The 13,857-nt window shown below is 40.1% G+C and overlaps 1 protein-coding gene across 1 annotated transcript in view; it reads left to right on the top strand.

Moving 5' to 3' along the window:
- The window catches only part of thada (THADA armadillo repeat containing), a 133,232-nt gene that overhangs the window by 18,807 nt on the left and 100,568 nt on the right, over nucleotides 1-13,857 (top strand). Inside the window, exons 21-25 of the mRNA XM_079560560.1 lie at nucleotides 2,175-2,284; nucleotides 6,377-6,509; nucleotides 10,003-10,125; nucleotides 11,171-11,293; nucleotides 11,952-12,043. Of these exons, the coding sequence (XP_079416686.1) occupies nucleotides 2,175-2,284; nucleotides 6,377-6,509; nucleotides 10,003-10,125; nucleotides 11,171-11,293; nucleotides 11,952-12,043 (581 nt within the window). The remainder of the gene's footprint in view (nucleotides 1-2,174; nucleotides 2,285-6,376; nucleotides 6,510-10,002; nucleotides 10,126-11,170; nucleotides 11,294-11,951; nucleotides 12,044-13,857) is intronic.

Below are 13,857 nucleotides of genomic sequence, written 5' to 3'. Positions count from 1 at the left end.
TCACGCTCGACATGCAAAACCTTCAAAACAAGGCTGCGGCCAGAGCGGGGCAGTTTTCTCTCCAAATAGAGAAACGGTTGAGTAACATCAGGTACATTGCGCTTTGTAAATAACTCGATGTTTCTCAGAATTCACAGGAAAATGACAAGTCGGCTCGGTAATTTCACCGGCCGCAGGTGGAGTCGCTTCTGAGTGGGGTTGGTCTGAAGGCTAATTTTATAGGCAATGAATTTACCTTAATTTGACATTTGTTTAAAGTAGTTGGCTGAGCGTCAACGCCACAAAAAGAGGCAAATAAAGTCCCGTGTTCAAATGCAAGGGCTGAATTAAACGTATTCTATGCTTTGTTCATATGGTGCTGTGTCTTTGCTTTTATGCATAACGTTCTCTTATATGAAAGGTTTGTTCATGTACACCAGGGGTAGGCAACGTCAGGCCCGGGGGCCCAATCCGGCCCTCCAGCACAGGACCTCTAGTCCTCAAGATGATTTTGAGAAACATTATTACACTAGTCAGAGAACATTTTTAACATTATTAGAGTTAAATGGGAGAAAAAAGGTAGAAATACTGTCAATAAACCCAATGAGGTCATATATTATGTACAACACTGGCATTTGAAGGAAGTGCACTGGGAAAAGAATAATCTTTTTAAGGAAGAAATTAAATAAATCTACTTGATTTAACAGATTAAATCTAAGGTTTCAGTAGATTTGTTCTGGTTTTATATGAGATAAAACCTCTTGTAGTAGCTATTCTCTTGATTCAAATAATTTTGTGTCAAAAACAATAATTTGTGATTTCTGATTTCAAGTGGGTTTTATTCTTGTTCCATTGGCGCTAGCATTTGTATCTTGGATTAGTTCAAACCAACTCAAATTCAACATAGAGGAACTTTAATTCAAGCAATTCTAAGTCATTTATCTCATTTAAGATGGTCAATTTTGCAGTGTTGTGCTTTACTTTGGGCTAATAATCAGCGGCTTCGGCCCTCGGTGTATTTACAATAAAGAAAATTGGCCCTCCGCCAAGAAAACTTGCCTACCCCTGATGTACACTGACAAATGCATATGGTTAGTTTTAGCACCTGCTCTGTGTTGTTATGTGTGTGTACTAGTGCACATATAGAACAATCATTTGTACCACACTTTTGCCACCTATTTACCTAAACTTAGTCAGTCCATCTTGCCATCTGAAGAGATTTCTTTACTGGATTCATGTTATGTTGTGGAATAGTAGGCACTTAATTAATGAGGGTGGTACGGGTCACGTTTCTGAAACATGGAGAGCAGCTCGTCTCTAGTAGGACTGTTGATTTCCTAGTGGGCTAAATACAGAAGTTTGGTTCCCGTGAGAGGGTAAAAAGATGTGAAAGCAAATAAAGGTTGTGAGGCTGCAGCACGATGAGCACATAACGCATTAAGCTTAAGACTGCGTTGACTCTTTCAATCACACTCCTAATGAAATCTTAAAAGTAAGCAGGGTCATTTAGAGTCAGGCTCATGCGTCCTGGTAATGGTTCAGACAGAGAGTGAATGGGCTTGGGTAGGTTGGTACCATTGATGGTATATTGTCAATGGTTGGTACTGAATATCCCTGGTCTAACTCAGTTTGTAGTTGAAAAAGATACTGCAGACAGTGTGCAAAGTAAAATCGGCTTCCTTTTCAATTGAAACGCTGTGGAGACTGCCTTAACCGGCAACCGCCGCAACGTCTCCGCAACTCGGATAGATTGCGTGCATACGAATGGCCTATCTCGCCGTCTTCTCAGTTGCGGGGATGTCTCCATGACTTCTATGCGACGTCACCGATATGCAGGGACATCACAGCTTGAAGACAACAAATAGTATTTGCAACACAACTGGTTGAGACCTCTCAAATCCTCTCTTATCTCAGAGATCAGTAGCAACTCAAGTCTCCAACTGGTCTCCTACTGGTCTCCCGGCCGGTGAGATAGGCCCTTTAGCTTTCATATAATATACTGGAAATCAATCTTGAATGGACACAAATTATTAAGAGCTAGAATATTGGGGAATTTAGATTAACAATGCTGTTTTTTTCACCAGTTTTTGCCCCAATTGGCTTGAATGCTTTGTCGCGTTTTCCCCTCTGCACGTGTCTGGAAATCCATTCTTCCATGTTTAACATTTCTCTCCCCCTTGCTCTCTCCGTTACAGGTGGAGGGGGTGGGCCTGTACTTCCGTCAGCAGCTCCTGCAGTCCCGGCACCGTGGCGCCTTTGAACTGGCTTATGTGGGTTTCGTGCGCCTCACTGACATGCTCTGCAGGTGTGTAGCTCTTTTCAGGTTCAGAGCCTGAAACGTAATACTTCTGCTCCGAATGACTGGGAGCTTCATAAACCCCCATGTGCCTTGTAATTACGGAGGAGTAGGTTCCCTCAGTATCAGTGTTCAGGTATAATAGACTGGTATTACAAGCCGGGATCGTTATTTCAAATGGGAGTGAAATTACAGCATGCCAGCTCACAATAATAGGTAAAATACAGTATGCGGTTAGGTATTGCTTCATCGTGAACTTTTGTCTGTGTTTTCAATGTTTTGATGCTTTGTGAAGGGATTCCCCATGATACAAATGGGTAAAAAAATGGAAATAAATCTAAGCTCACATTATTAACACTTGAGAGAAGACTAAAATATGAATTCCAGCTGCATTTCAGAATATATTTGTGGAAATATATCTGATTTTAGAACAAGAATGTGTACCATAAAGCCAAATGTCTTTTCATATGGACGCCTGAAAAGAAAACATACCAAAAATGTAGAAATATGTCACAATTACAATCCCAATTTTATTGTCTCACCAATATCCAATGACACAGCTGGATCATTCTACTTTTGTGCAGAATATAAGATATTGGGTAAAAAGAACTGGAAAACTGACTTATGAATCCTCTTTCCCACATCATGGCATTATTGTTTCTCGCACATAATAATTATGGCTTACACTTGTATTGTGCTTTTCAAGCCTGTGCCACATTATTCATTCACACCATACTCAGTGGTGGTAAGACCGATGGGGGTCTGGCTGCCCCTCCGACCACCACCAATCACTCACTTACCAGGGTTTCTGCGGGGCATTAAAAAGCATTAAAAGTCATTAAATAAATTGTGTCAAAATGAAAGCCTCAAGTGTCATTCAAAAGCATTCAATTGGATTAAAACTGGCATTAAATCCACATTATTGTAGACTTCATGTTTTTAGTGATCAGGGAAAGTACCCAGAGGAAACCTACTCAGGCACAGGCAGAACATGCAAACTCCACATAGAAAGGCCCCCTCCGGTTAGCACAAGCGCTAACCGCTGCGCTGCCCAAAAACATGATCAAATAGCATAGTTTTGATTGTCTGTATCTCTGCAGGTGACTATTAATATGCTACATTCAACATACCAGTGCCTTACAGTATTACCATCTTAATCTTCAATCACTCGGCTTGCACTTCAAAAGCTGCACATTACAGACTAGATTAAACCCTCGGGACTTTTACTGACAGTTTTAGACTCATTTGTGGCCTCGCTGTTTTGCTCGCCGCTGGTTTGTGGGAGCCATCTTTAGACGGGAGCAGGTGACGGGCTGCGCTGTTGACTTTGTTCGAACTTCCTTTAAAATCTAACAACAGCTAAAACAAAATGTCCTGTTTTGTTTTTAGTCGTGTAGCGGCGAGAGCTTTTAGCGGTGCAGACGTGTGAATACGTGTGAATACTGCTGCGTATATGGTATGTGGGACTTATGCTCGGTTATGGAGTGTTGATTGTGGGGTGACTAACCACAGGCTTTTGATGCACTCAGGATATGCCTTTGTGTGCGCCTAAACATTTCTATAATCCTACACATAGAGTCATTCACTATCTGTCATTTAGGATTCCAGGAGCTTAAAATACCGTATGCTGTATGTTCAAACAACCCTTTTTTTTTTTAAACGCTTTGACATCAAATGACAACTTGACAATGTAAGGTTAGGCTGTTTCAATGGCATCTCAAGGACAAAATCACATTACATATTAACTTTTAAGCACCGCTGTCATTCATTTTCTTTAGATTATTTATGTATTTTTACAAGTAGTGGGACCCGATAAAATTTTGCAGTCCGGTTAATTACAGGCTCAGTAATATATTTTTAATTCTTGGGTCTTTCCCCGGAGCTAAGAATTCAGACAGCCACTCCAGTCATGGTGTCACAAGACGTTTTTCAGAAACCAAAGCATTTTCAATTCAAAAACCTCTTTTTCTACTAAATTATTGAATAGATAGCTAGAGGCATGAGCTCAACAACACAAACGGTATATTTATTGTTGTTAAAGGAATAGGCCACCGTTTTTACATACTGAGATATGTTCTTACCTTAGCTTTGACGAGTTCTTTAGAACCTGCCTGGTCTTCCTCCGTGCCTTCAATCACGTAAACACAGGGCAGACGGCGTTAGCATTTAGCCTCTCCCTCTCTCCACTATAGCTCCAAAACAGGTCAAGATAGAAGCTACCAAGCTCTTCCACGTTTTCTCTATTTAAATATGGTTACGTGAAGTGCTACACTACAAAGTATAATTACACAAAATTAAACAATGTGGATTTTCTAAGCGGATAAAAGGGGGGACTATAATGTAAGGCGTAATAATACCAGGAGTAGTTTGGCATCCGCACAGTAAAGTGAAGATTACTGCACAGTAAAGTAAAGATTACTGCACGGATTTTGAACTACTCCTGGTATTATTACGCCTTACAATATAGTTCCCCCTTTAATCCACTTAGAAAATCCACATTGTTTAATTTTGTGTAATTATACTTTGTAGTGTAACACTTCACGTAACCATATTTAAATAGAGAAAACGTGGAAGAGCTTGGTAGCTTCTATCTTGACCTGTTTTGGAGCTAAAGAGGAGAGGGGGAGAGGCTAAATGCTAACGCCGTCTGCGCTGTGTTTACGTGATTGAAGGCACGGGGGAAGACCAGACAGGTCCTAAAGAACTCGTCAAAGCTAAGGTAAGAACATATCTCAGTATGTAAAAACGGTGGCCTGTTCCTTTAATCTTCAACAAACAGATCAGTGCAAAGTGCGTTTATAGCTATTCAGCTGAGTTTCAGGAACCCCTATCATGACAACAGTAACTAAACAGTAATTACAGTGCCATGTTTTCCATTGTATGTAGTCAAATAAATAACAGGGCCTTTCTGTGTGGAGTTTGCATGTTCTCCCTGTGTCTGTGTAGGTTTCTTCCGGGTACTCCGGTTTCCCCTACCACTAAATACATGCACAATAGGCAAGGATGAATGATGTCTGTGTGTGAGTGAATGATGGTGGTCAGAGGGAGACAGAGTCGCCCCAGGGGAAACTGAAGCTACTTACGTAGCTTACCAAAAAATGGTCTCATGTAAAGCGCTTTCTGACCGTGAAAGGCGCTATAAATAATGACTGAATATGTGCAACATTGGTCAACTATGAATCAATGATGAAAATCAGAGCTCCAGGTTTGTTTTATACGAGGGGACAACATTATAGCACAGTTAAAATCATAGACTAAATCTGCTTCTTCTCTAACTCATGTTATGGCTCGTCGCACGTCCTTTACCCAGTTTGTTAAGTTTATTAAGTGTGTGCGATCAGGCGTTTTAGCCGAGGCTCGCTCTCCTCTGTCTTCCATATTAGACGGTTTGAGATCTCTTTGCTTCAGTGCGAGTTGTTAAACAGCTGCAGCTCCCAGCACCAGCGGTTTCTCGTGGGTGTGTGTGTTCACCAGACCTCCTTCACATCATATTCTTAGCTTTTGTTTGAGGGCGCAGATGCCACAGGGAACAGTGTAAATGTGCTAGTAAGTTTAGACCAGGAATTTCCTTTGTATTGTGTCAGACACTTAGAAATAGAATAAAAGACATCCATAAAACACTTAAGTAAATAATGCATAGCTTTTACAGTGTTAATGATCAGACCTTGAAATTGTTCCTTTAGGAGTTGGCCTTTGTTGTGCATTGTACAACAACGATGCAAATATACAGTTGATAATGGCTTGGTGCTAGCCTACAGTATGTGTGCTCTAAAGAAATCCACAACCTGAACGTTATGTCTTCCAAATGGCTACAGAACCTATTTTTAATGCAGATCTTGTCTTAATGTAGTTGATTTAATATGGATAATGTATGCCCTTATCTGAATTGTTTGTTGAACATTTGCCCTTAAAGGTTATCCATAGAACAAATTGGATTACAGTAAATGGACAATTCACTTAAAAGCCAGGTGATGTACATACCGGAAGCTCATTTAAATCAGATTGTTTGGACAGAATCATTAGCCCCTTAGTGTTGTCCACTTACTGTATATTCAAAGCTGAAGAAATACATTTGTTGAATTGTGTACATTTATTTTTCAGAAGTGGAAGTCAGTGGCTGCAGAGGCTGCCGTCCCGCTGGCTCTCTGAAGTCCTGGAGGAGGTCAAATCCAGCGATCCTTCGTCCAAACTGTGTGCCACGCGGCGCAGCGCTGGGATCCCCTTCTATATCCAGGTGTGTTCAGACTAAATAAATTAATACATTATTGTAAAGCACTTGTATATATTACCCCAAATCACAACAATAGTCACTAAAGCGTGTCATGAAATACATATGACAAACAGTTCTTCATCCTCAGCCTTTTGTTTTTCAGTTGGCATTAAAGTTAGACTCCTCTTCTGTTTGTAAAGACGGCAAACTATACAACAATGAAGTCTTGCTGTGACACAATTTGATTTAAGAAACCAATTATTTCGTAGTTTGTGCACATTTAACGGAACAAAGTGTGTTGATTTGGTTTGTATTGTTTTCGTAAGTTGCCAGACAGTTACCAAACACTTTTTCCTCATTTTGTGAAGTCCTAGTTAATCGTGTGGTTACCTTCACGGAAAGGTCACACAGAGTCTTGTAACTCGTCCTATTCTTAGAGTCATACCTAAAACACCTGATGCTCTGATTATAACACTGTCTTCTGTCCTCGGAGTGACCCGCTCATTACTCATTGTTCCCACTCACCTCTGACTGTGCTCACTGACTCACTGTGAACCACTGATCACAGCCCAGAGCCCAATTAAACAAAGACAGCACTCAGTTTTATGTTGTATCATCAGCCTGTCTGAGGAGACGCTGGTTTCTTGTGGTGCGTGCCGGGCTCCGCTGACATCACTGCCCCTCTCCAGTTTTTATTTGCTCATTTGGCCTTTTCTGGTCTGACCGAGGAATGTTGGCGTTGTATAATTCGAAATACATGAATGAGCGACCGGATTTCATTCAAGTTCTTTGTCTGCTTTGAAATAAAGCGCCATTCATGTCCTCGAGGTTCCTACATTCTCAAATTCCACACTCAACAGTTTTTCTTTTGCTTGGATATTTTTTACTGTACCCATTCCAAGGGTTCTTCTTTCTTGGTCGAAGTTTACTAATGTCTGTGAATTTAAATAGTTTTCCTTCGAGGGTCAATAAAGTTATTCTGGTTCTGATACTAAACACTAAGCTGTAATGTAATAGTTTAAATTACTAACGGTCTACATTGGTCCCCATTTGCTTTTGATTTTAAACCTTCTCTCTCAAAGATGTTACATTTATAGGCCCATAAGTATTTGAAGATTTAATTTGCAAAAGCAGATTTTTTTTCCAGAATCGTTTTGGATATTTGTTACTGTACTCTACAGATGACACTTGGGCAACTAAAGTTGTGTAAATTTGATAAAGAACTTGTCACGAGTGACTCTGGCAGTACTCTGTACAGTGCTATGTACAGAGTAATTTGCAAGCATGTGTTGAGTTTTGGCACTTATTTGTTTTGGCAAATGAACTCTTCATTTGCACACTGATCAGACACTCAACTTTAATTTAAAGGAGTCTCATCCAAATGGGAGTTCAGGAATGATGGAACTTCATAAAATGGAGCTGTCTCTTTCTCAGGGGCTCAACAAAAGTTTAAAACTTATTGAAAATCTACCAGAAGATGGCAGAAATGACATCACAAAGTATCTCTCAGAGTGAAATCCTGGACTTGATGATGTGCACAGGCTCCAGACTGAAGGCAGTCATTGGTCACAAAATATTACATACTTACATACCTACATGCCCTAAACTGCTTTTTAGGGCATGTACACCAAAACATGGCAAAATGTTCACACCATGTAGAAAATATTTTGTGACCAGTAACTAAACACCAAGTCTGGAACATGTGAAGCACCAACACGCAAAACTTGATTCTGCCTTTTTTTTCATAGATGTAGGTATAATGGACATAACAAACACCAGTATGTGTATATAGATACAGTATCACACTATTTTATTGTTGATTTAATTTATTAATTGAATACATGTTACATAATTTAAAAGAGGAAAGCTGGAGAGTGACGAGGGAAACAAGGCAACACACAGGCAGCATTTTTCCACTTCATTCCAACACAGAGAAGCCCTCAGAACTCTGCCGAAAGAGCAGGACCAGCCTTCCCTCCCTCTCCTCTCTCTTTCTGCCCTAATGCCCCCGAACACTTCACAGGAGCCAGACTGGACCCCTCCCAGACCTGCCTCTTCTCCGGGGCGCAGGGACAGACACAGCTGGCTCCCATCAGCCCCACAGTAAAAGCTCCTCTCTGTGTTGAATACAGTGGTCCAGTGCTGTCACCTCCTGCTACTGTGCTCCCACTCACAAACATGCCACATTCTCAGGCTGTCACTCACGCTGACACCGGCTCAAAGGACCCAAATATTCAGACGTGCGTGGGAGTTTGAAGTTTTTTTTTACTCTTTCTTCAAACGTTAAGTTCATGTTCAACCGATTAAATGTGGCAATGTGTGGATTTCCATGGGACATTAAAAATACCTTGAACTTGATTCAAGCAGTGATCAACTTTAATTTCTCCAACTTCATAGAAAACACACAACTTATGGACCAAAACAGTTTTAACTGCAGGTTTCGCTGAACTTTTCCATACATTTTTGTTTTGTTTTATTTTTGCCCCAAAGCTGCCCATCGTCCAATGTCTGTCGATCAAACCTTTGGGGTACACTATTTCTTCGACAAGTACTGCAATTAGGAATAGATTCTAATCAGAATTTATTCCACCTTATGCACTTAAAAGGGACCATACAGAGTTTCCTCCCCCTACATGTTCCGGCCATGCTCTAATGTATAGAATGAGCCCAGACCTGTTCACCACAACTGCCTCTAAAATCCTCAAAAAGGAGTTGATTCGGGTCCGAAGTGCCGTCATGCACGAGTTTAATATGGAAGGTGCAGTTACACGTATGACCTGAGGTGGCAGTGGTGAGCATAAAATGGTTAACTTGCATCTAACCCCTTTAAATGTGTCCAGAAACATCTACAATTGAAACAAGGCTGAAAAATTGACTGCTAAACTAGTCCAAGCATTGCAGGCATTTCAGAATATAGTTTGTAGAGCGCTAAACTGCAGGATGTTGTGGTATTAACCTCTTAACTCCCGCCTGAACCGAGGGCATTTTCTCCAGTTCAGCTTTACCCAAATCCTGTAGGCCAGTGTAACACCTCATTTGAAAGCTAAGACCTACAAAACTAAATTGATCTTTTTCCTCACATTATCAGATTTTTATCCATCACTTTTTTTGTTGGGCAGTCATCTCATTTTCGTCAAATTTTTTGATTTTTTTTTTGGTCTATTTTTTTTGTCACTTTTTTGTTAAATTATTCGCATTTTTTCGTCAAATTTTTGTCAGTTTTTTGTACTTTTTCGTCAGTTTTTTCTCAGTTTTTTCACATTTTCATCCTTGTTTTCGTCTCCGTTTTGTTGCTATTTTCACACCTTTTTCCCCAGAAGCTTTTGGATTGGGGTAAAGCTGGAGAAAAAGTGCTCGGTTCAGGTGGGAGTTAAGGGGTTAAACATGCGAAGATTCCATAAAGACGGGATATTTTGTTGTTTTCTAGTAAAAAAAATAGCTTTTCTGTTTTGGTATATTTTTTTCTATTAATCTTGCATTCTAGCTCATTACTTCTACATTGTTTCCCTTGTCGTAGGCGCTCCTCTCATCTGAACCCAAGTCCTCCAGCTGCAGCCTGCTGAAGATGACCATGCGGGAGCTGATCGCTTTGGCCACGCCCTCCCCCGATCGGGACACCGAGCGCTCCACCGTCCCTCAGGTTGACCACCCAGTAGCAGTGTACACCGCACGCTGTCCCGACTCTCGCAACCCTCAGTGCTCTGTTTGTGATGAATGTTTTTGAGGTTTCGGAAAAAGCCGTTAGAAACCACGATAAGGGAAATTATAGCAGAACGAGGCCAAGTGCAGTTTCCACATATTTGGTGATTTGTACATACAGTAACACAAAAGGTGGAGCCACTTTGCAGCTTTCTTTCCAAATGCAGCAGATGGTTTTATGATGATGGGAAAGTGTGTCAGTCAGGAGTGGGCAAATTGGCTTACTGGGGACTTAATGGTCAATATAGCCTCTCTGTGGCTGAAGGTATAGCTTTGTAGTTTGTAGCAAATGCTTGGAACATGAAATTCAATTCCTAAGAAGCAACCTACAGATGGAACGATCACAGAAGAAATAATATAACATTGTTTTCTATTTGCTAATAAGATATTTGTGGTCATGCTTTGTATTAAGGGGTCCTTGTTAAGTATTAATAAGGTATTAGTAAGTATTAGTAATTTATAGGCCATGAATAATATGCTACCTAAGAAGATTACCAATGCTTATTATTTCCTTATTACTTAAAGGTAAACTATGCAACTTTTTATGTCAAAAGAAACTGATACAAGTGCGTGTTTGACCTTTCAGTAACCTAGTGGCCTTATGTGGTTAGCTTAGCGCTTTTACTTACCAGCCCGGTGGCCCGTAAGATGCTCCATGATTAGTTGCTTTTAGGATTTCTGGTAGGTTTTCACTGCTGATTGAACCGTCTCCATGGTTACTTATAGATTTCATGTTCAAAACTTGAAGTTAAGTTGATAAGCCTCATAGGAGCCTCAGGGATGGAAAGTAAGTGTGTTGAGCTAACAAATCCATACAGCCACTAGGTCAAATATGCACCGAAATCACCTTTTTTTTTTTTTAAATAAAAGTTGCATAGCGCATCTTTTACGGTCACTACTCAATACAAAGCGATACCAGATTTGTATATCACACTGTTTTGCTTTTTTATTTCCAATATATGAATATATTTTTTCTGTTTTCCCAGGTCCATGCTCTCAACATCCTCCGGGCCTTGTACAGAGACACTCGTCTGGGGGAGAACATCATCCCGTTTGTGTCAGAGGGGATGCAGGCTGCGGTGCTGGGCTTCACCTCTGCAGCTTGGGCCGTGAGTTCAAAATGAATTCAAACACCACTAATCTCCTCCGTTGCTGATCACGAGGAGTCACCCAAAGATTTGACATGTTTGCTGACACACCTCACTGTGTGTAGCCAAGGATTAGGGAAACTAGCAGTACATACTTGACTTCTACCTTCCACCTGGCTTAGATCAAGTTCAAATCAAAATGAAACCACTGACATGGACAATGGCTTTCTCTGCCATTGAGATGTCATGGTGTCCTATGTTTTTGTTGTTACAATTATGTGACAGTTCCACATTTCCAATTAATGAAGCTCTAAATACTATGAAAGGAAACATTTTATTCGCAAATGTATGAATGAGTGTTATGTGCGATTTTGAGATACAGCCCAGAGACATTAGCTCATCTTACTCTAAGAGCAAATGATTAGTTTTGGCCCCTGACTTGTAAGATCTTCAAAACCCAGACTCGTCATGTCCTCCATCCCAACAGCACCGAGGTTTCACACAAGACTTCCAATGTTCCTTTTCCACTCCAGGTTTAGCTACATTTAGCAGAGGAACACGGCGGACGCAAGCATATACACGACACACTGTCTCCGAGCCCGTTTGAAACTGCTGGGTCACTGTTTCTGATCGCTGTGCCAGGTTTTGTAACTAAGTCTTGGTCTGGTTTTGTTCCCAGGTGAGGAACTCTTCCACTCTCCTCTTCAGTACTTTGATCACGCGGATATTTGGGGTCAAGAAAGGCAAAGACGAGCACTCGAAGAAGAACAGGTGGGTGTCATGTTTGCAAGCCTGGAACTATAAAGACAGCAATGTGATTATACAGTACTGCAGAATTTACAATATGAAACCACATGAAAAATCCCTGCTGAAACCTAGAATTGACTATAAAGACTTCACATAGAAATACATTTAAAGGAAGGTTATGCAATTGATGTTTGTGTAAATATTTCCATAAACTTTACTTATTTGCGTATTTGGATATGAAATAACCTGTCACCGCTCAAGCCCTGCCTGTGCCTGTGCAGTCTCCATTAGCTAAAGCTTAGTGACTGAAATAAGGACTTTAAATGAGTAATGGCATGTACTGCGAAACGTTTGCTTGCCTTCATATGCAGCTTAAAGACACCCAGCAAAAATCAAAAGGTTCATTGCCTCTAAAGCTTTGGTTCTCATCCCTCCCAGGCATAATACTGCATTTAATGAACTAAAATGAGCCGAGATCTATCAATAACTAAACCGAATCTATACCTAACCTTTAAAGGTTCGCCACTCAAAGCAGGGAATTAGTTAAAGGAAACAAGACGCACTAGAAAGAGCTGGCTAAACCGTTACACTTTCAACTACCTACAGTACCGGTCAAAAGTTTTATTTTAAGACTGTTTACATTGTAGATTCTCATTAAAGGGATATGGAATTATGTTTTAAACAACAAAAAGTTGACATAAATTCTTAAAAATTGACGCTTTTTGCTTGGATTACTACTTTGCACACTTTTGGCATTTTTTCAATGAGCTTCACGATGTTGTCACCAGAAATGGTTTTGACTTCAAGGGACTGATAAAAAACACCTCAGATGACGACCTGAGAAAATGCCAAGAATAAAGGGTGGCAGCTTTCAGATTCAGATTCAGATTAATTTTATTGGCCATTTGCAGTTTAAAAAACCACATTGGAAAAAAATGTGCAAAGAGCTCGAAGTGCGATATGTAAAACACGTAAAAAGACACAATATAAAAAACAGAACAAACAAACAATGCCACATTAAAAGCCTAAGGGCAAAATACTGTACAATAAAAGTCCATACAGATAAATATAGAAGTGCCTTGTTTAAAGTGCCTTGTTTAAAGTGATCACAGCTTGAGGAAAGAAACTGTTAATATGGCGATCAGTTACCCAAAATCTCAAAGCTTCTCGACTGGAGCTTGCAGACTATAGGCCAGTGTAATGTCTCATTTGAAAGCTAAGATCTACAAAACTGACCGTATCTTTTTTGTTGCGTTGTTGCTGCTTTTTAAAGCACATTTTTAAAGCGTTTTTTTTTACGCTTTCGTGTCGTGTTTGCGACACAAAAGTTTGTGTTTTTATACTCACTACTGCCACCTCAGGTCATACATGTAACTGCACCTTCTATATTAAGCTCATGCATGACGAATTAACACCTTTTTGAGTGATAGTGCAGGATTTTAGAGGCAGTTGTGATGAACAGGTCTGAGCTCATTCTACACATTAGGACATGGCTGGGACATGTAGGGGGAGGAAAATACATAATTTTAACATTTTTAAACTCTGTATAGTCCCTTTAATCGCTTTTTTGTCACTTTTTGGTGCATATTTCATCCTCGTTTTTTTGCTATTTTGACGCTTTTTTCAAGAAACTTTTTTATTTGGGTAATGCCAAACTGGAGAAAATGTGCTCAGTTCAGGTGAGGGTTAAGAGGTTAAAATACAAAACATATTTTGTGTTATTTCACCCTTGTTTGTTTCCTACATAATTCAATGAGTACATTCATTCACATAGTTTAATGTCTTCAATGAGAATCACGCAATGTAAATAATGTTGAAAATAAAAAAAAGCTGATACA

This window comes from Gobius niger, assembly GCF_951799975.1.
Source record: "Gobius niger genome assembly, chromosome: 7".
NCBI classification, from domain to species: Eukaryota; Metazoa; Chordata; class Actinopteri; order Gobiiformes; family Gobiidae; genus Gobius; species Gobius niger.
Note: the sequence above shows the minus strand (reverse complement) of the source record. Positions and strands in the feature narration are given on the sequence as shown.